Below are 22601 nucleotides of genomic sequence, written 5' to 3'. Positions count from 1 at the left end.
TGCTTCTGCCCAGCACAAGAGCTGTGTGTGCCAGCATTGTGCTCAGCAGCTTCAGAGAACCTGGGCATGTAGAGAAGCAAAAGCTGTGGCTGCAGAAGGGAGTAATCACAAGATAAAAGCCCCGTTACACATCCAAAACTGCACGGCCAAGGTCACACACTGAAACGGGGACTCGCAGATCACTGTCCCTATTTGCCTCCGTGCACAATGCTCAGTCCCAGGCTGTGCTTTCCAGCCAGGATCCATCCCATATTGTCCTCTTCCCAAAGCACTCCCCTCACCCCACAGCTCCAACAGTGATCCAGGGGTCAGTGATGGTCAGTCCTGAGCTCTCTGGCCTTTCCATGATGCTGAGCCTTTTACAGCTCAACAGGAAAGAGCACAAGGTCCAAGGCATCCCCCATAACTCCTCCAGTTTGGCCCTGGTGGGCCCTGGATTTCCTCTTTGACCTTATGCCAACAGGCCTGGCTGCTCTGCGGTGGGTAAGGTAACTGCATCTAATTAAGTCCCTCTGCTCTTCTGCCTCCCATATGTGAAAGGATCAAAGCTCTCCCCACCACACTCCAAAGGCTAGGGGGGCCCAGGAGGGGTGAGACAGGAGGGGTCCCTTGGGCTGGGAGGGGGATACAGTCAACCACAGACACCCCCTTTCCCCCCTGCCAGCGTCACCCTTCCCCATGGCCCTTCCAAGACGTCCCCAGGTACCTCTGGCTCCAAGCAAAGTCAGGAGCCTGTGAACACCGTGGGAGACAGGGCCAGCTGTGAACCCCCCCATCCAGTGGCCAATCACCCTCAGGGTGCCCCATCACCCTCCAGGTGCTTTGCTACCACACTGGTGGTACCAAAAATAGGTACAAGCTATTTCAAACATTTCACCCTCCTTTTTTACAGAAATTGTTACACGGAGCAGAGTTAAGATCTGCTATTCTCTGCTCTGCTTCCCACTTGGAAATACCTTCTAGAAATTAAGGAGGATAAAAATAGTAGCATTCAACGGGAACAGGAGCGAGCTCTTCTCTTCAGAAGATGCTGCAATCACGCAGCGCCCGCGCCCGCGCCCGGAGCCGCCGTGAATGGTGCTGCCAGTTGATCTCCTTCAAAGCATTGTTGAATGAGGTCTTAGCCTCGTAATTTAGGGGGATGAAGTCCTTCCTAAGGCTGTGAAGATTTGGGCTTTCCAGATCTATTATTTTATATTAACTTCTCCTGGACAGCCTAATTAGACAGGGGGGAAAGGGCTGCTCCCTCCCTGCTCCGTTATCGAGGGCCCTTTCTCCTCCCGCAAGAGATTTTATTTGTGCTCCACAGAAGATTTATCAACTGCTTTTATAGCCCTCCCTGCACTAAATCACACTCCTAATGGATAGCCTGAGGTAAGAGCACCACTGTTTATTTTATTATTTTTTTTTAATCCATGGAATAGCAAGGATATATGCACAGAGAGCTGCAGGCTGAGCTCTGCCTCCCCAGACAGCAGTTTTAAGACTCCCAAGTGGAATTACTTGCACTGGCCAAAATCTCAAGAGAGAGCTTGTGAAAGCTTCAGCAGGAGCATCTCAAGGCTCAAACACACATGGCAACCCAGGGATGACTGGAGCAGAGAGGTAGCATTCCCTGCTCACCCTCTGCTTCCCTTGTCACCAGCTCTGGGCTCCCAAGTCCCTGTCCCTGCAGGAACAGATTACCCCCATCTTTGCCTGGAAATAATCCAGATGCAGAGATAAAGTAAAAAAATCTCCACCATTTACCAGATGTTGAGGGTATTGTTAGTGCTAGGTAAAGGTGAGAAAAGAGAAAAGCATCACTGGATTTCTGTGCTGTTTGAGATCCACTCCACCACCCCAGCTTTCAGGAATGCCAACCCCCTTCTGGCAAACCCAACATGAAGGAGAACCTGTTACACACCAGGAGAGTTATTAACCTACTGCAAATAAACTGCTGATCTGCTGTTAGGAAAAACATCTCCCAGTGTCCAGCAGGACAAGGCACAAACTCCCTTCCTGCACGGAGAGTCACTCCCAGCCGTGTGTGATATACAACACTCGACACATCAGCAGGAGTAACTCCAGTGACTCAGTGCAGGCTCCTCCCCAAACGAGGAAGGATGGTGGTTTGGCTTCTGGTTCCAGCCAAGAGACCGGGGGTCTGAGAGCTTCACATCCTGCTCCATCCAGCTCCTGCTCCTCAGACAGTGTATGGATGTGGGGAGGAAAGGGACCACTCCAATTAAATCGTTCGGATAAAACCCTTTTCTTCACTGGTTAAGCTCTCTGGCTGGCAGAGAGAGCAGGGTGAACCCACAGCACCCAGCTCAGCGGATCACCAGCTCTGCAGGAGTGAGCACTGGCTCGGCACTGCTCTCAATGGAGTCACCTCCCACTTGTTTTAACTCGTCGCCTTTGACTTAATCTTTTGATTGATGAGGACTTTGGATGTATAAATCTGTGGGATTTATAAGTTGGCACAGGAGGAAAATGACGATTGGCACCTCTAATAGGACTTGCAGAGGATAGATGAGTCCACTAGGACCCAAAGCAGAGCTGGTCCTGCGTGGTAAGATAAACTGGTGCAGAAAACGAGTGCAAGGGCTGACAAAGCTGAGGGGTGAGGGGTGTCCAGCAGGGCCATCTCCCCAAGCCTGCTCCAGGATTGCTGGAGCAGCACAGCAGCACGGAGGAGCTGAATGCAGGCTGCCCTCCTGCTGCTCCGGCAGCCTGGCTCCTCCTGCCAAGGCCAGAGGGGAGGATGGCAGGAGGATGGCAGACCCTGCGAAGGCCAGCGGGGTGGCAGGGGGGATGGCAGACCCTCCTGGGCTGGGTGGGAAGGTGGAGGCAGCCAACACAGACAGCAGCCAGGGCTGAGTCAGAGACACCAGCCCGCACGCGATTCGCAAAACCTGGCACCCCTGTCAGCCTCCCCCGCCCCCCGCCAGGATTTCTCCCCCTCTGAGTGTCATCACAATTCGGGAGCTCTGCAGTCAGGGGAGGCTCCCATCACTCATTTTCCCCGTGCCATTGTACCACAGCGACTCCCAGTTCGATCCCTGTCAGAGGCTGTCACACAGCCATCACATCCCGCGCTGCCGCAACAATCCCGCCCCCAGGAATCACCATATTCCTTTTCCAAGGGAACGTTTCCATAACTCCAGTCCACATTTTCCTCCCTTAACTTCACACCCACAAAACTTGGGTTGAATAAGGAGAACAATAGGAGCAGCTAAATACATTTCCATCCCCTGTCTCCTGGTAGCCAGCACAAATCCTGGGCATGCGGGGATGCTGCCGGGCTTCCGCAGACTCTGCTATCAAGTCTGTTAAAGCCTGGATGCAGCCCTAAGCCTCAGCCAAAGCCTCAACGTCTCACAAAGGCTGAGCAGAGAGATTTTGAGATTTCAGAGGATTCTCCTTGCTGGGAATGAAGGAAAGGGACATGTGCATGTGAGAAAGGTTGAAAGGCACGAGTCGTTTGCTCCTGGGCAGAGGCACCCACTGGGCTACCCCCAGCTGCGGGGCAGCTTCTCCATCCAGGCTCCGTGGAACCTCTTCCAAAGTCATTGGAAGGCTCAAGGCTGATGGACATCTCTTCAAACCTTTGAAAGAAATCTGGATGTATAAATAAATGAACCCACCCAGAGAGTAGCATCAGCCTTGAGGCCTAACCAGTTCCTTCTGCTGCTCCATGATTTTGTCTTTCTTGGATCAGAAAGAAATTAATTTAATGGAAAGCTACTTTTTTCCTGCCCTTTCTTCATCTTATTTTTATAAACCCCATAGGGAAGTAAAGCATATGAACAGAGACAGCCTGCTTGCTGTGGAAGCCAACTTGCAGAGTAAGACAGTTATAATCACCCAAAAGGGGTGGGAGGGATTGTTGGCCCTGTTTATTCTTGGCTTATCCTGGTGATTCTTCGAGAGAGTCAAAAAAAGAGTAAAGCCCTATCAGAGACAGCTTTTGACAAGTTGTGCTTTTAAACTTCACTGCACCTTTAGTCTGTCCCATAGAATACAACCTACGTGAAAATATCCCATCTATATTTAAGATTATAGATTGCATGTATTAGATAGGTATCAATTCCTGGGTGAAAGCAGAATTAAAATTCCAGTGGTTCTGCTTCTCTACTGTGAGCTTTAATCCCTCCTAAAATACACACCCAAACATGGAAAACTCCTCCTGCCAGCTCCACACCAAACCTCCTGGGCAACATGAATCAGACAGCCCAGCATGAGGAGGAACAAAAATCAGCTTTATCCGTTCCCATTCTGTTTACCTGGGCCACTACGTGCTGTTCCTACAGCATTCCAGTTTTCTCCTGCTCACAGCGATATTTTGTACCCAAATTCAGCTCCCAAACTTGTTTTTTTCAACCATTGAGAGCAGCTTGGAGCAGTTTAAACACTTCAGATCTCCCTCCTCAAACTCTGTCCAGCTCCTGGAGCTGTGGCCAATTAAAAAGCTTCCTAAAAAGCTTTGGATGGGCTGTTATCAAGTGTGTATTACACTGGGAATGTCACAGTATTTAAGGGAATATCAGCTTTGGATCCCTCTGCCTCACCTGCTGGCAGGAGGAAGGGAGGATTGCCAAGGCAGGGATGTGGAACAGCAGGGATTCTCACACTGGGACTCTCTAGTTGCCACTGTGCAGTTTTCAATCCTTCTCAGAATGGTTTTGGAGAAGGGGGAAAGCGGAACAGCCTCTTAAGGATGTCAGAACATTTTTGACAACTCCTAATGATGAAAGAAAAGAAGTTGGAAAAAATTAAGAATGTTAGAAAGTAATGAAATCTCCAGTATCCTGGGAATAATAAATAGCCATGGTGGAGAGCAATATCGTATTTTTTTTCCCTTTTTTATGGTATGAAGACAGAGGAGAACAAGGGAGTATTTGTTTCTTGATTCCTCATCTAGGAAGCACAACTGGCTCGTGCCTTCTGAGTTTCCTGTGCAGCCGGGGCTGTCAGATCAGTTCCTGCTGTGCAAGGAGCGATCCCTGTCTGAGGAGCAACAGGGGACTGGAGGTGAGTGCTGAGATGTGCAGCACTGGCTGCAGGAAGGCAGGATCTTTATCTTTAATATCAGTACTAACTGCAGACCTGAGTTAGGCATAGAGTGCTCTTCGCTGTCACAGCCTTCCATGCTCTGCCATGGGGGAGTTTTGCAAGTGGGATAATTGCAGTGGTGTGAAGTGCCTTGATTAGGAATTTCTGAAACAGCCTTTGATGTTATTGGTGATCTCTGCATGCAGGTTTTTCTCTGCTGAGAATAAACAATGAGAAAACACGGCTGAACTTTCTAGTGTCTTCCTATTAGATGGGTTCAGCTGGAATCAGCATCAGCCCCAACCCTGTCTGGAAAAAGGCTCCATACAAATACCAAGCAATCAGTCATCGTAAGGGGAAAACAGCAAAAAAGCCTCGCTGTGTCTGCTGACAGGAGGAGCAAAGACAAGCAACACTTAGGCACGTAAATATTCAAGGAACAGCTGAGGGAAAGGCAGGCAGAAAGACCTGACATTTCCCTCTCCTTGTAACAACTACAAAAGCCACAAGGGCATCCAGGTATTACAAAATGCAGCCAGTCTCCCTCTTCCTTCCAGATTCTGCTGGTTCTCCAGATCTGTTTGTTTTGGATTTTTTTTTAGCCTAGTCAGTTTGTGAATCACATGTGAAGTTTCACAGCTCTGCTGTCTTTATAGCAAGTAGACTCAGGTTTACCTTTAAACAACCAAGTAGGGCTGTAGGAATCCATCCAGCCTGCTGCCAGGCAAGACACCAGCCTGAAGCTGAACACCTACATCTTGGAGGGATCCACAAACCCACGAGTGCAGCACTGCATCATCTTCATACAAGGACAGCCAGCAGCAGGGACAACTGCAGCTCCAGCATTGGAGGTGGCCCTTGGCTCACGTGTCTCCAAGGCAAGGAATTTCCAGAGCAGTCACCTGAAATCCCAGCAAAGGGGTGACTGGGCAGGCTCTGAGGGAGACAACACCGACATGGAAGTCTTTTGCTGGCTCCATCCAAGTCTTTGCCTTCACATTCAAGCATCAAGGTGATGAAGATGAGGCCGTCGCCTCCTCTCCCTGCAGCTCGTACACTTTGCCCCTGCAGCGGCTCTGGCACCTTTGGCTGGTCACAGCTGAGGAAAGGGACTGTACGCTCTTCAAGGCAAGGACTGTTCCTCTGCTCAGTCCTCAGCGTGCCAAACAAGTGCTTCTCGGGTCTGTAGAACAACCACTACCTTTCCTGTTTCTTCTTATTCTTGGCACAAAGGCACCTGAATTGCTTCCAACTGAGGTTAAAAGCATTCAAGCGTCTGTTTGCACATGGGGATTTCTAAAGCAACCTCTATTTGTAACACACACTTCCCCCAGCGTACATAAAAGTATCCAAATGCCTTTTCGTTTAGGAACTGCCCTCCCATTCCCAGGAAAAAGATTCTGTCCCCTTGGCATTTTATCCACTGCTTTGTTTTCAAACTTCAACTTCATATTTGAAGAGTTACATCACACATCTCCCATCTCGGGTGGCGGAGGGGAAAAAGAACTATAAAGAGCACAGTAATTCACATCACCTTGTTTCCTAGGCAGAGGACCAAAACACTGCTTGCAAAATACCAGTATTTTCATGCTATAAAAATACAATTAGACTCTCAATTACATTTTATTAAATTTACTCCTGGGACTTCGTTAGCACAAGACAGGCAAAGGAACTCCCAGGGGCTCTCACTAAACCCTCTGCAGTAAGCCTCACCATTCCTGCAGCTACAGAAAGGGAAAAAACTATTATTTCCAGGGACCTGAAACCCAAATTCTGCAGACACATCTGCCACAAAGTCTCCCCATGTCGTGAGTCCCAGGGAACAAACAGGATTTACTCGCTTGACTGAGGTTTTCCATGGGCACAACCTGTATTTGCAGAAGTGGGTGCTCAGGAATGAGCTGTACACACTGAGGAGGTGCTCCAAAAACAGGACTCTCCACCTTTTCTGAATACTGGCATCTCCCAAAAAAGAGAGCTTTCAGATTTAATTAAATTTTACTATTTTATTTGTGAAAAAACTACAAGCAGAATTCATAAATAGACATTTCTATTTAAAGCAGGAAAATGATAAAGTGGCTTCTAATAACAGTCGTGCACATGCCAGTAACAGGAATATATTAACATCTTTTATTTGCTAGACAAAGAGCAGTGTCCAATATAAATTTCCCAAAAACATTTAAGACCTGTGAATTTCTGACCAGTTCACAAAACCACCATTGACACTTTAGCATGAAGATTAAAACAAACCTAACAGGACTGTCAGCTCTAAAGACTTTACAGAGCGGAAAAACTTTCAGAAGCGTTATACAAGCTGTCTTTCTGGGCAAATGAAAAATAGAGCTCGTATAATACATTAACATAAAAATCCACAAGATAAGATTATGTTTTGACATACTTAAACAAGCATTCTATATTTGTCTCCAACAAACAAAGCTAAGGAAATAATGTAACCATCTTTACACAGTAAATTAAGGTTACAAGTCATACACAAGAACAGAACTGCTTGCGCATTAAAAACTGTTCAGCTCCATTGTCATACTCTAAATGTTGGCTCTTAAAACCATTCGGTTACATACAAGCAAAGGTTATTATATAATAGTCAGCAATTAATAAATTTTCAATAATTTAAGTTTATGGTAGAGCTTAAAAAAGTAGACTGAGAATGATCTTGGTAAGGCAGGTGAAAACATCTCAGTGGAAATAAACTCACAGAAGCTGCTGCCAAATTTTCGATCTGTCCAATTTGAAGCAAAGTTCCAATTCAAATAAATAGCCTGGTGGTGTAAAACGCTGTCACCTTTCCTTTGCAGAACTACGTCAACTGAGCGAGTCAGGCAAGCTGTGTCGGTGTCTGTGTGTGTGTGTGTGTCTGTGTAAGAGTCGAAACTTCGCCATCGTAACACTGTGCTTCACTTACCTGCGTTCTGTGCCACTGAACACCGTGAATCTGGTCCTTCCCTACACTAGTGTTTGCTTGGTTTGGTTCTGGAACACCTTTCCCACCAAGGGCGGGCTGGCCTCCGGCCACGGCGTGGAGGGAACCCTGCCCGCGGTGCCGCAGGGACGCTGATTGCGGAAATTAAGTGTGAAAGCAAACGCTGTCCTTCAAACCCACAACGCAACAGCTACGGATGAGGCTGGGGGGTTCAATGCTTAGCTAGCACTTCCTAACTGAATGCAGAATTCCAGGTCACTTGTTCCAAAGAAATTTTCCCATTTGTTTATAGCAAGCTACTTCATCGAGGAGGCACGCCAAAGGGACAGATGTTACCGACTGTACCACGAGTAGCTGGGTATGGCGTTAAAGCTTTTTAACTGATCGACAGGTCTAGTTTCACTTGAAAAAGAAGCAATTTCCTGGTACACACAATGCTTTTTTTTTTTTCTTTTTTTGCACAAATTCCCAGATCCAACAAAGAAGGTGAGCACGTGGTTTGACTTGAAGCACCAGATTGAGCCCTGCTGAGGCCAGCAGGACCTGCCACTCACTCACCCTCCTGGCTGGATCGCGGCCGAGATGCACGCAAGCCTAATTGATAATGGATCATTTATAAAGCAGTGCAAAATATACAAGTTCAGGGGCATCTTCAAAAAATCTCTCTTAAAAAATTATTCCAATACATTTCAGTAAAATAAATAAATATGGCTGACCAGTTTACCCTCCCTGAGACCCTTAAAGGAATAGTAAAAACTGGAAAAGGAATGTCTTTGCAATATCCCACTAATGTTAAAATGTGGATTGAGATATTCATAGTATTTAAAACTATGTATAATAAATTGTCTTGATGCTCATAGGAAGCATCTGTTTTCCTTTGGTTCTTTAATACTTTTAAAAATGCTTACAAAAGACAGGCTATACTGCAAATATAAGCAGAATTAAGTTGGGGTGCCCACGTTAACATATTCAGAATAAAACCACTGCTGCCAAGGCACTGCCACTGCACGTGCCTTCAAGCAGGGGCTCTACCAGATCCCTTACTCACACATTTCTGTCACCAGTGTGAAAGGAACCTATGTCTGCTACTCAAAACCACACTGATTTTAAAAGAAATCTTAAATCAGTTGCCTCCACAAAGAGAAATTTCTCTTGCCAAGCAAATAATTCACAATATAACAAGCAGGCACAAAGTTGTCAAAATGTGGCCCTCTTTCATCATGCCCAAAAGTTATGCAGTTGATGTCAGATGAAGCCACAGCCTCTGTGCCTGAAATTACTGCAAAGCACCCTGGGGCCACTAAATAAAGATGAAAAGCCAAAGAGGTTTGGGGTTTGTTTTGCTTTTTAAAAAAAGTTTGTTTCACCTCTTCAGCTGAGTGTTTTAGCAGGATAATGCATGGAAGGTAAACTGTAAAGCAACACTAAGAGGTCAGGAAAAGAAATTACAGTCTGGAGAACTTTAGAGTAAGAATGAAGGAGATGCTGGTCATGAGCATGAGCCACACGTCGCTCACTTGCCAGCATGAAAACTTTTCCCTACTTTTGCTCCCACAGCAGGAGACTCAGAAGTGTCCAAATGCTGACAAGCCCATCACTGGACAAGATGCTGTTCAGAAACCACTCCTGGGATACAGATGGACTTCACGGATAAGAGCCACCCCAACAGCATGGATGGGACAGACGGAACAGGGCTGACAAGCACCAACCCACACGTGGCTAGAGCGAGCACCAGCTCGGTTCCTGAACTCAGGATTGCCCCCAGGCTCCCTGCTGCCTTCAACCCACAGCAACCACTCCACTTCTAGCTACCTCGGGCACTGAGGCTGCTGGCTGGAATTCATTAACAACACCAACACGTGTGGGACTGGCTGTGCATGACACAGCCGTGCTCACGTTCCAGAACACACGGATCCGTGGTGTAACAGCAGCAGTCTGGTTGGGAATGCGTCCGCTCCAGCTGGGCATGGAGCTGCACATCACCAACCTGAGCGACCCCAGGAGAAACATCAGCTACCTGGAGCAATCCTCTCTCATCTCAGAGCCCAAGCTGTAACAATCAAAACCGTGTCCAGTGCACCTTAGCCATTGCTTAGGGAAGAAATGGGGAAGGAACAATAGAGAGAACAGGTCCCATCCAGGTTCAAACCTTCAGGAACACTTTTCACCTAAGACCAGTTCCATTTCAGTTTCAGTACTTTCACAGAAGGGGACTGTCCCAGATCTTGAACTGTTCAATTAATTTGTTTTATCACTTCACAGTGTTTCAAGCACCAGCGTTTCCATGTATTGGTTTCAAATAACCCTTTATATATATTTATTTATATATATATTTATATATAATTTATATCAAAACTGATAGTACACAGTATAACTGGAAGAAGAACTGAACTTAAAAAGGATATGTTGAAAGAGGATGGAGTTTGTGAATGCAATAAATAAAGCCCCCTTCCCACCCCACCCGCTCCCTACCCCAAAACAAAAAGTTGTCATGTTCATGGAAAATTGTGCACAGCAGATATTATAAAAAAGTAGATTCAGGAGCACATCCAATTATAAATGATTGTTAGGAAAATCATATAAAACAATGGAATACATAAAAGTGTCAAGAGTAATCGCTAGGGTGAGAAATTCCTTGGTGGCCAGGTGCCCACGGCAAGCAGAAATCATCCTGGTTGCATCAGTAAGAGGTCGATGTCCAAGAAAGTGTGTTCAAGCACAGAAGAGGCTCTCCAGGATTTGAACAGCGTGGGCAGGTGGAGTGTTTGAATTTCATACCCTGATTCATAGTTTCCACAACTCCATGTGCAATTTTTCAGAAAGATTCGTCGTTGACTGCCGACATGTCCCCCTTGGGCGTGGAGGAACGGGACGAGCCCTTGTCTGTGCTCTCAGAGCCCGAGCTGCTCTGATTCTGTTGTTCTGATCCTGCACTGGAGGTCACTGTAGAAGACGACGTGGATGAAGAGCGAGTCTTTTCTTTAAAGTCTGTGATAATTACTGTGACATTTCCCACTGTGACTGCCAGCTGCTGTGCGGTACTTCTGTCCACATTTTTCAGTCTGGGTCTAAAATGAATGAGAAGACATTTATTAAAAGGATAAAAATAAATGAAAAAGGGACAGTTTATTAGGAAAAGCATTTGAAAACAAACTCGGTGTGACTTGCACCCCTCGCTTGCGCAGATGGCAGTGGCTGGGAGGAGAACCCAGGCAGGCAGTGAGTGCTGCAGAGCAGAGGATGAAGGTGTGACCTGCTCCCTGTACCAGCCAGGCTCCCTGTGCCTCTGAGGGCTGCAGAGCACACTCAGCCCCAGAGAACAACCTGTCTCACAGAGCTCTGCACAGGGAGTCTCTTGCAGGCTTCTCCCTAATCCAACCCTGCCAGAAAGGAGGACACCACAGCAGAGCCAAGCGGAGAGAAGCCAGACAGAGGGAAGGATCTCCTCCCCAAGGGGCAGATGAAAGAGTTCTCTTATCTAAATTCACCATCTCATCATGTGCCCTGATGTTATGAGACAAGGCTGTGACTCTGCAATACAAAACCACATGAAAGCATTCGGCCACGGCTCTTTCATTCCCATGTTGGAACTCTGCAGCTGCAAACAACACAGGCACTGGGACAACTTGGCTTCTCTTTCAGCTGCTTTGAGCTTATACAAATCAGATGCCCAATCAGCCTATGGATAAAATAGCTCAAAATGCTCCCTCTGGAATCGAGGCTATTGTAAATAAAATCCGGAATGTACAACGGTATTTTTTGCAGCCAGAGCTTTTGGTTAGGGGAGAAAGAAAAGGGGGAAAAAAAATACAAACCACCCGAAAAGAACCCACTGGTATTTATTACTCAGGATTATCTTGGTAATTTGCATGCTGTGCTATCATTCAATTAGTAATGTAGCTAATAAGGGTCGAAGCTCTAGGAAGCTGACATTCAAGCACATTTCACAGGCTGGTCCAAAGCTCTGCTTCAACAAGCCTTGGACACTCCTCCAGCTACCAGCAAATTCCAAGTCAGCTGCAGCGACTGCTGTAATTTACAGCTTTTGCTCCTAATTAAGGGTCAGGCTTAAGCAGCAGAATATTCCCAATAGGGAAATTAAAAAGGAGAGTCTTTATACATCAGTGAAAAGTAGCTTGCTGAGAGCTGCCTTATTGAGAGGGATGGAGGGAAGGTTAGTTTACTTTGGGATCAAGCTCCAGCTTTTAAACCACTCTGCCTTTTCTCCTCCTCACTTGCAGCACACAAGGCTAGTGCAGTAAAACAGAAAAGGACGGAATTAAGCTCATTTTCTATCCCCCATGAATACTCAATGGCTTGCAGTGGTAAGTTAACAAGGAGAAAGTCCTTAAGTAGCAGTTATCCAAGTGGTATTCCAGAACCAGGCAGAACAGAAAAATGCATTGAGGACAGATGTACAGCTTTCAAAATAGAACAATTGTATTTCTGCAAACTTCCTCACCAAAAATGAAGTTACCGCACCAAAAATAGTATTTTCTTATCTAATCTAGGAGGCTGGTGCAATTTTAACAAGTACCACAGGAAAAGCATTTTTAATAGACAGAAAATACAAACAAAAACCAAAACACTGCTGTACTAGACTAACACTCAGTAAAACTCCTACTTGCAGCAGCCCCTTTGCTCCGGGATCAGCCTTTCCAAGCCCGGAGCCGTGCTCTGGATTGCCGGGGCAGGGAGACGCGCCCACGCTGCACAGACACACGCACAGGAGCTGCCAAGCTGCACACGTAACCACGGGTGAGATGAGATGATGCCACCTCGATTGTGGCTTACAAGAAAGGCCAGCTGGCTCAGCAGGTTTTGGGGTTTCCGCCGGCGCTCCAGTACCGTCTCGGCAGATCCCCCGCACGGCCACCGGCGTTCCCGGAAGCGTAGTACGAGGACGTATTTTCCTCCCTGAGCCCCGAGTTCCTCTAGGAAACCCAGTCCTTCCTGTAATTTGCCTTGGTCATTTGTTTCCTCTTGTACTCAGAAAGAGCCAAAATGCTGGCCCAGATACCGGAACAGAGCCTGCTGCCTCCACCTTCCTACAGGGTTTGACGTGAACTCTGGCTATTGCTTGTTAAAAGGCAGCTCTCAGAGCTGTAATTAGTTTTAAAAAAAGAAAGAAAAAATGGAACTGCCCATGCATCTTTAAATGCCATGACAAAGTAACATGGAAGGGCTGTGGGAAGCAGGGCTGAGGTGCAGGATTTCCCCACAGCCCCACTCGGAAACATTCACATTGTCAGTTTCAGAACTGAGCCTTCTGACCATTTCTCCACGAGGCTTTCAGGGTTTCCCCTGTATACAGAGCTGATTAAGCACAGATGGAAACCACCAATCTCTTCAATACATGCATACCATTTTTGCTTCTTATAGAAGGCAAAGGGATTGGCCCACTCATGTTATTTTGCAAAATTAAACACCCTGATGCTTCATGTTTATAGCGAAAAAGGTTTATGGCCAAATAAGTGAAGTGTTTCAAAACATTCAATCTGAAAGTACACAGGAAGGCATGGAATAAACCAAGATATTTTGTCAGCAACAGGCATGGTATCCAAGAAGTTTAAACAGGATTTCTTACAAACCCAGAGAGCCCTAGAAGACAATTTACAAAAAAACCCAAAACAACTGTTAAGCAATCTGGGCATGAAAAAAACTTGTAATTCTGTAAAAATCAGAAAAAGACTCTTGACAGCACTCCTGAGAACACTGAATTGCCAGAAAAGTTCCATGCAACGAAACACTTAAAAAGACAGTTTAAGTAGTAAAGGAGATGAGGTATCCTTTAAAAATATCCAGCTAGACCTGATACTATTAAGGCTTAATTAGGCCTGACAAAAGCTTGCCACGAAACACGGACTAAAAGACTTTGCAGTAGACAGAGTGACTCCTTTAATGAGTAAAAACAATTATTTGATGTAATCTCTCAATTAAATATTATGTCATTAGCCAAGTGCCTCAAGTCTCCTGCATCCTAAGTCTCAAAATAAGCGCAATTTGAAGAAGAACAGGACAAGAAAAGAGTAACTGCAATAAAGCTGCCTCTCTGTAATCAAATCAGGAATGGACACTTCACTCTTTGGGGGCTGAGGAAGAGTTAACAGCAGTCCCTGGAAACAGCTCAGCCTTGTAGCACAGCAGATTTCACACTGCCCTCATTACATTCCAGTGGGTTACTGTGCAAATCATATTCCCTCTTACTAAAGATTTTCATGCTATTATTTAAAAACTTCCAAGAACAGAGTTTTCTGCAGTCACACCTTGCCAACTTGAATGCCAACTGAAGTGCCAACCATATTTCCCATGTGCTTTACATGTGTTTGCAGCTAATACTGCCTCAGTTCATGTGACTTCACTACAAAACACTTATTACAGCACATTTTAAAGAGAGACACAATTCTTATACAGCCCACACAGGCAAAGCACCCAGTTCAGTTCTGCCTCTTGTAGCTCTCAAGTTCAATAATATAAAAACTGTTTTGTGATGCTGAATTTTTGATTTAAATGGAAGAACAGTATAGGCAAGACTAGGAATAAACCCCTCTCCATACGCTCATTTCAAACTTTGACAAATACCAAACCAGCCATTTGTGCTTTTTGTTGATACCAAGATCCCAGCAAATCTGTTCATGTATACTTAGTTCCTGTATACTTGGAAAATTATCTTGACAATTACAGTGACTCAATTACGGATAAGGAAGTAAAAAAGTAACCTTTGTTACTGCTATCGAGCAATGATAAGAATTTGATATGATTGCTGGTTAATGTTTTTCCCCCACTGCGTTTACAGCCAACAGCATTACTACCCAACTGACAATACAATTATTTTAGCAGACAAATGAAAACTGAATGGACAACAGAATTAATATTTCCAAAGCCTGAATCTGTCCTCACTAGCAGTGTTCAAGAGATCATACATCAAAAAAAGAAGTGTTTGCTTTTTAACACAGTTCTCAGATACCACAGGCTGAGCTTCAGTCTAGAATTACCTTGAAGTGTGATTTGAGTCGCTGGTCTTTGTTGTAGTATTCCCAGACTGTATGCTGTTTGCTTCACTAGGAGGATCTTTCACAATATCTGACTTTGGTCTGTGAGAATTGGAGGGAAGAGGGAGATTACGATGTTGGTTTAACTGCACAATTAACCAATGCACAGCGCTACTGAAATCACATCCCATTTAATAGTGCATCCTTCACACTTACTTAGTCTTCTTGTTAGTGTTCTTCTTTGTAACACTTGGACTAATTTCCTTCTCTTTGTCAGGTTTTTCTTTGTCTTGTTTTTCCACTTTCTCCTTCTTCTCCTTCTTCGGTGGTGGTGGGGTTGCATATTGCTGAGCAACTTGTTGTGCCACCAACTGAGAGTTTATTCTAGGTTTTCTATAATGACAAGGAAAAGAGAGATCTATAGTCAGTTTAACAGAGTAAAAATAACTACACTGAGAGCAGTATGAAGATTTATTTCAGCAACCAGGGAAGAACACTCCACTTAAAGAACCAAATGGATGTCCTTACTTGATGTGAAGTACTACTGCTGTAACCAAACAAGACAGAAACGTTAAAAGAAAGAAATACTCTGAACTGCTGTTTCATCAGGTTTTAACATTTAACATTCTTAAGTATAATGCTCCCTTTCTTCATCTATGTCATGAAATCACGGCCAATATTTTGGGGGGACAATAGTGAAAAAGCAGCTTCCAAGAAGCTGCCAGCCATGCACTGTGGCTACATTTTAAGAAACAAAACAGAATGTGACAAAAAAGTTTCCTGATAACCATCAGCCTCCTTCATATCTCTCAATTTAATTTCTCAAATGAGCTTCTGGTTCAGCAGCAGCAAACCTTGCACAAATAACAAAGAACAAGAGAGGTAACTGAGCTGACTTTGTCCCGTGGGCCAGGCCCGAAGCCGGCTGGCAGGAGCACAGGAGACAAGTGGGCATTCACACTTGCACTGGGAACGGCCGTGCCAGCCTCCGACACACCATCCTCACACCCTTGTCTGCAGTCCCCAGTGTGCTCAGACAAGAACCACGTGCAAACTGCCCTTCAAATGCTGCTTCCACTGCAAGTTATGGCTTACATAGAGAGGAGCTTCACATGTAACCAATACCTTGGTTATTGATCCTCAGATATCCCACAGGAATTGGTACCTCTGTCTCTCCTGCATTCCTCATCCAAACTCTAATGCCCTCTCTTGACAGCTAGAAAACTTCCCCCCCAGCATATCACAAAGCAATTTATACTCTGAATACTCTGACTATTCATGATCAATTTGATCCCTTCAACTTGCTAGAAAGATCTATGCTCCCTGCATCCACACAGCTTGTGAGAGAAGAACAAAAACAGGTAATCAGCTCCATTACTCATCCATAATAAACCAAATACTAATCACAACAGTTACTCAGGCTTGTCCAGAGCTGTTAAATTGTTCATAAATACAACTCAAATTTTGTACGTAGATCAGACTACAACAGATTGTCAGTGAAAGCTGCACCCAAATACCATCAGCTCTACAGCTGGCACACAGAACCCCAGGGGTTTGTGCTGCAGAGCTCTGTACCTGTACCCAGCTTTTACTACAAACATCTAGAGAGATTTCAAGCACCTACTTAGTGGTTTGATGTGTTGAAAACAAGTATAAAACATTAATTGCTCACACGTAACATTTACACTGAGAGATGATACACACAATGGAACACACAGAGAATTTCTACTCCCTGTCACGGGAAAATCCAAATAGCTGCTAAGACTCTCTTGGTACTGGTTTCCTGTATAATGGTACCAAGATGTTCTTGCTGAAGCCAGATATGCCCAAGTATCTCATTTCTCTTCCACAGATTATTACAAAGTCTATGCAACAGGTTGTAATCAGGCCCCTGAGCCCCTGACCCATCTCAACACCTGGCATTTGGACTTCAAGAAACTAACTCAGTTGATGCTACAATCTGCACATACATCTGAGTGAACAATGATCTGGTCTTCAGCCTTAAATGACTGTGATACTGAAACGTTTTGTAGATCAGACCAAGCAGTTACCTGTTGCACAGAACAGTGAAGATATTAGTATCCTTGAAATCCAGTACACAGCAATTTCTGTCTGTATGACTGAGAATAAACACGTAAAAAGAAATGGTTTGGTTACATGGAAAAGATTTTCAGATTGATGCAACCACACTAAAAGCTGACAACAGTAACTTGTGTCAAGCAACCTGCTCCCCGCCTACTGCAAAAAAGATAAAATGGCAAGAAATCTTCAAAGAGAGGGCAGATACCATCTCCCTGCATGATTATACATGATTAACCCCACTGCTTGAAGCTGCCACTTCTGCCCAGACTTAGTTATTTGCTGTTTACACAACCAGCTAAGTCAGAAACCCGAGCCATTCATGGGAAACCCCATTTCATGAATCTGAGTTTTTCCCACTTTGCACAACTCTGATGTGCTGCTAGTGATGTGATTTCCAAGCCTTGTGCCTAACCTGTGCAGCTGCCCTTCCTGCTGCAGGAGTGTTGCACTGCTTGAACAGAGATACAAATTTTAAAATGAGAACTAAAATAAAAACCAAACCCACATAGATACGTCCCACCGTATTTCCCTAGAGAAGGCTGGAATGGCAAAAGGACCAGCCTTAAAGCACTCCTGAGGAGACGCTGCCCTGTGCTCTTCTCATCTGTGGCTGTGACAGCACACTGCATTTATTAAGTTTTATCAGTTTCTGGCCAGCCATGCACCTAACCAGCACAACTTCTCCAAAATCCATATTTACATATTCCCTCTTACCCACCAGGATGGCTTGCTGGTGAGGGCAAAGCCAAAACTGGAAGGGAAGAGAGTGGGAAGCAAGCAGGGACCTGTGGGAAGGAGAACCAGCCCTGCCCATGGGGTCCCTCCTGCCATGAGGAAGGGAGCACAAAGCTGCTGAGACTTTGGTCAACACTGAGCATCTTTCAAGATCTGCTGCACTACTGATGCCTTTTCCTGGTCTTAAAATCAAGAGTCAAACATGGTTAGAAGGGGAAAAGGGATTTTACCTTGGTATTTATTTTAAGGATCCTTAGGTGCACACATCTAGGTCAAGTGCACTGAAATGCCCACTGCAATACACACCCTCAAAAGATCTGGTACAACATTATAGGTGTTACTAATTAGCACATCTATCAAAGATTCCCCAGTGAGAGGCTCGAGTGAGCCCCCCCTCCCCAAGGAGCCTTCCCCTGGATGGTTCTATCTCAGTTTACAGAATGTGTTCTGGAGGGGACTTTGGGGTCTGGGGCACACTGATCTCCAGCTACGAAGCTTCTGAGATGTTGAGTCTCCTGGCTGAACAAACAAGGCCAAGAATGTAGGCAAAAAGCACTAAGAATATAGAAGTTGTAAAAAAGGTATAACAAGGGTATAAAAGAAAAGGCAAAAAAAATCTTCATGGCATCACTACAAGAACAGATTTTTTAAAAAATAATGCAAATAACCTAACAACTTTCCAGTTCCTAATCTGACTGTTTCACGCATGCCAGCAGCAAGCTTAGGAAAAGGGTAAAAATCAGGTAATTTAAGTAACTGCATAGTAATAATAATAATAATAGGAGTAACAAAATCCTTCAAGTAAGGCCCACGCTGCCACAACAGCCAGAACACACTGGTTAAAAGCCCTTTACTAAACAGCCAAGCAAAGCAAGTTGAGCAGCACATTTTTAACCACAGCAAACTCTAACCATAGGAACCACAATTGAGTAAAGCAGCTGCAACATCCAAAACTTACTCCAAGTTTCCCTGCCTACCAAAAATTATTTATTTGGCCACCTCCAAAGAGAATGCTTCAACCCAAATACACCACTATTATATTAAAGTAGTTATCACTTAAGCAGAACTATCTGAACAGAAAGTTGCAACTACTTCTGAACTTTATTTGTAAGAATGAACAGCTACAGAAACAAATGTTAACCATTTCTCATCCCAAAATCTTCTCATCAGTTTACTTTCTGCAACATTAAAATGTTCAGGTGCACAGAGAATACATCTAAGTGACAAAAATCAAGTTCTAACTCAGCCTCTTCAAGCTTTCTAACCAGCACTCATGCTCAAGGAACAACTATGTTATAACCTACTATAAGGTTATAACACTACTCACAACTCACAGCTAAAAAGATCAACTTCCCAAAAATTATCTGAAGAGATGCAATACTTAGCGTTAGACTTAGTTCTTGAATTTTCAGTGCAAGTATCTGAAATAGGTGTGTTTTCTCCTACCTGAACTTCTTTATGACAGTAAACTTATGCTTTGCTTGGGCAATTTTCCCCTAATTTAGGTGACAGCCTGAGTAAAGACTGGGTAAAGATCCAACGCTGATGTGACAAAAAAATGCACATAATTTTTCTTTTTACAACATGAAGAGGATTGCTTTCTCCCCCTCTAAAACTAAGAGCAATTAAAGAAAATTAAACTGTGCTCTCAAAGTTATGTACAGACAAATAAATTGTTTCACATTAATTGAACTGTAGTTTACCCCCCAGGAGCAGATATTTGCACAACTCATGACCTCTGCAGCAAGGACATGCTGCTGCATGAAAAAGCTAAAATATATTTGTCTGCTCTAAGAATGGCTGTGGCACCTGGGTCTCTTCACCATCAACTCCAGTAAATGATACACACAAATAATCTTTACTGTCTTTTAGTAACAGACTTCACAGAAACATTGTGCCTGCAAATATATACTATATGCAAATACACAAATATATATATACACTATATGCAAATATTGTACCCTCAGATTGCCATGTGAAGTGACACTGGGATGTTTCACTCATGGGAAGTGGAATAAACACAGGACTTTTCTGAAGGGCTCACTACTTACATTGCTGCACTCTTTTAATAAATTAAAACTTCAAAAGCAAACTGTAACTTTAAGGTTCTGGCACGTAGTGTTTTACTACTTGCATTTCCTTCTGTAACTCAAAGCTTCCCTTTAAAGCCTGTCTCAGAACCAAATCCAAAGCACAGACACCCAGGAATTCTGCTGCTCCACTCGTAACCCTACAACCAGGCTTTGGAGTGCAGAGCACAAATCACCACACATCCAACATGGGAGTTACTCAGACACGGATTTCAAGAGGGATATAAGAGGATAAGCTGCACCTCATTTTTCGTGGGACTCTAATTTCTGTATCTGTTTGGGATTTCTCTGGCCCCTCTGCCTTGAGAAAAGGGAAGGCACCTGTCTCCTGCAGACACCACAGAACAGGGAAGTGACTGGGCTTTATCCCTGCAGCAACACAGACCTTGAGGGACTCCAGCAATCCCTGGGAACGTGGATCTAATTACAACTGCTCTGACTTCCCTACAACTATGTTATCAGAAGAATGAAAGTGGCATCGAGTGGGATTTCAGAGTCAAAAGCCTCATGTAACATGAAGTAGGGAGGATTTGGATAATTTCATGCTGTTCTGGCTTTGATGCACGTGGTGATACCAGCCGACCTCTGCGCGGCTCCGCGGCTCTTTGAGAAAATGTGTTTCATGCACTGTGCAGTGTGAAGTACATGATTATTTTAATAACCCCAGTCACACATGAATATATCTTTGCTTAAAGAAAAACAAGAAAAAATAGACTAAGAGTATTTACAGTGTTTATAAAACAGTGCCAAAACAATAATACAACAAGCATCCTTCTGAGCATGAAGCAGGATTAGAAACTAACCCATGAGCACAAACTAAATTAACATCCCCTCAAAAGAATTTTACATCCAGAAGAACCAAAGCTTTGGAGGAATTAAGCTATAAACATGATAGGGTGAGCCCTCATTCCATATTTTCCAGCTCATTTGTGATGACCACATGGTCCTTTTTAGCAACAAGAAAAAGGATGAACGGACACATCATCCTTAGAGTAGAACTGCAAAGCAGTATGGAAGCTGCATACATTTATCTTGAGTTCTCCATGTGATCCAGGACCACAAAACAGCAACAACAGTAAAAGAAGACTAGAAGGACAACTGCAAATATGTGACTGAGCAATATTTTGCTTAAAGAACAGATTTTTCCTTTAACGTTGATGTGCTAGCACTGTGTTCTTATTTAGAAGACAGATGTTTAAAAATACAGAAGTTCATCTAAGGAACACCCACTTGTGGGCCCCAGGTGTTGGGAACAGCAACATGTTCGAAAGACTCCAAGTCTAAGTCTGAATATTTTAGAAAAAACATGAAAGAAAGTAACAGCTTCACATAAAGCAAGCAACTGTTTGTCACAAAATAAACTAAGTACATTTAAAAGTGTACAGCCACCTCCAAAAACTGTTCAACTGTTCAGTCCTCCTTGACCATCCAGACCCTGTCTTCTACCTCCTCCTCGGAGTCACGAACAGGCAACTGAGATAAAGAAGCCTCAGCTTTGCTGATAACTATTCCCGGCCATGGCAACAAACCTTGAGCTGTTCACATTTCAGAAGAGTGTTTTCAACTTTTTGTTTGTCCACCAGAGGTTTTTAGACTTCAGGTCACTTCTCACAGATGGAACAATCCTTCCCCCCCACACCTCATCCCATATTTACGTTTGTAAACTTTAAAGAGTTCAAAATTATTTGCAGTAGTTAATACTTAGTGGGCTCACACAAAGCTGCCAGGTCTCTTTTTGGACGAAAACCTGCTTTTCTTCTATTTTTCCCACTTTTCTTTTGACTCAAATAAGAATGAGAAAGTTATTAAATGAAATGCAAGCTGTCACCTGCATATATGGAAGAGGACAGGCATTCTTTGTTGCTGGGAAGTGTCTGGTCAGTGCCACCAGAGGAGAGTTGAGACTCTGAATGATGCCTGTAAAAAGAATACTCAATTCTTGCTTGCTACAGGAGCCTCAGCATTACTGATTTTTAAATACTTGGGCATGTTTATGAATCAAAGAGTATAAATAAAAGAGATTTATTCCCAGAGTTGTCACTGCACAGATTCTACAGCTCACGTTTCTGATTTTTTTTTTTAGCAAAAACATGCAAAAACAGTTCTAAGAGACTCCCAGCATTGCTCTATAAACTATGTCACTATGACTGCTCAACAGCACAGTGTTACAGGTTTTCCAATACTTTTACAGTTCTCTGTTAATATACATTGTTCCAAATAATCCCATTACAAAAGTCTAAAGTCACGGCTGTAAGATATTTTTGGAAGCAGTTTGACCAGAATTTTGCCACCCCAAAGTGGAGCACTCACAGAACTCCTCAAAACACCCATTCTAATACAGTACAGAACTGGAAACTGCAAATACCATTTGCTGACACCACCACAAATCCAAACATGAAAGTGAATCTGGACCATTCACCTCCTATCAAATTAAGAAACATCTTATATGGTGCTTCTTGCACAGCTGGACTTAGGACCTGGTAGGCTGCCAGCAAGAAAGAAGCCCTGAGCCAGAGAATGGGGCTATTTGGGATTTTGTTGGAAAATTTTCAGCAGAGAAGCAACACTGCATTTTTGCAACCATTTGGCCTCTCTTTTGGTTTGTTTTGGGGTCTTTTTCCACAGGGAAATTGACAAATCACAGAGCAGGTTTTCTGGTTAAAAAGGGCTGAACCTGAGTGACCACAAACCTGGGTCTGCTCTACCAAGTCCCATGGGCTCTGCTCC

At 44.2% G+C, this 22601-nt stretch overlaps 1 protein-coding gene across 1 annotated transcript in view; it reads right to left on the bottom strand.

Annotated features, from left to right (window-relative positions):
• Window positions 1-7028: 7028 nt before the first annotated feature.
• The window catches only part of LOC121657827 (RING1 and YY1 binding protein), a 42726-nt gene continuing 27153 nt past the window's right edge, over window positions 7029-22601 (bottom strand). The window contains exons 3-5 of the mRNA XM_042013965.1: window positions 15184-15360; window positions 14971-15069; window positions 7029-11043 (exon numbers count right to left, since the gene is read on the bottom strand). Of these exons, the coding sequence (XP_041869899.1) occupies window positions 10791-11043; window positions 14971-15069; window positions 15184-15360 (529 nt within the window). The 3' untranslated portion in view covers window positions 7029-10790. The remainder of the gene's footprint in view (window positions 11044-14970; window positions 15070-15183; window positions 15361-22601) is intronic.

This window comes from Corvus kubaryi, unplaced genomic scaffold, assembly GCF_017639235.1.
Source record: "Corvus kubaryi isolate FWS band 111438036 unplaced genomic scaffold, C.kubaryi_AGA036_p1.0 136, whole genome shotgun sequence".
NCBI classification, from domain to species: Eukaryota; Metazoa; Chordata; class Aves; order Passeriformes; family Corvidae; genus Corvus; species Corvus kubaryi.
This window is presented reverse-complemented; position numbering and strand designations above follow the sequence as displayed.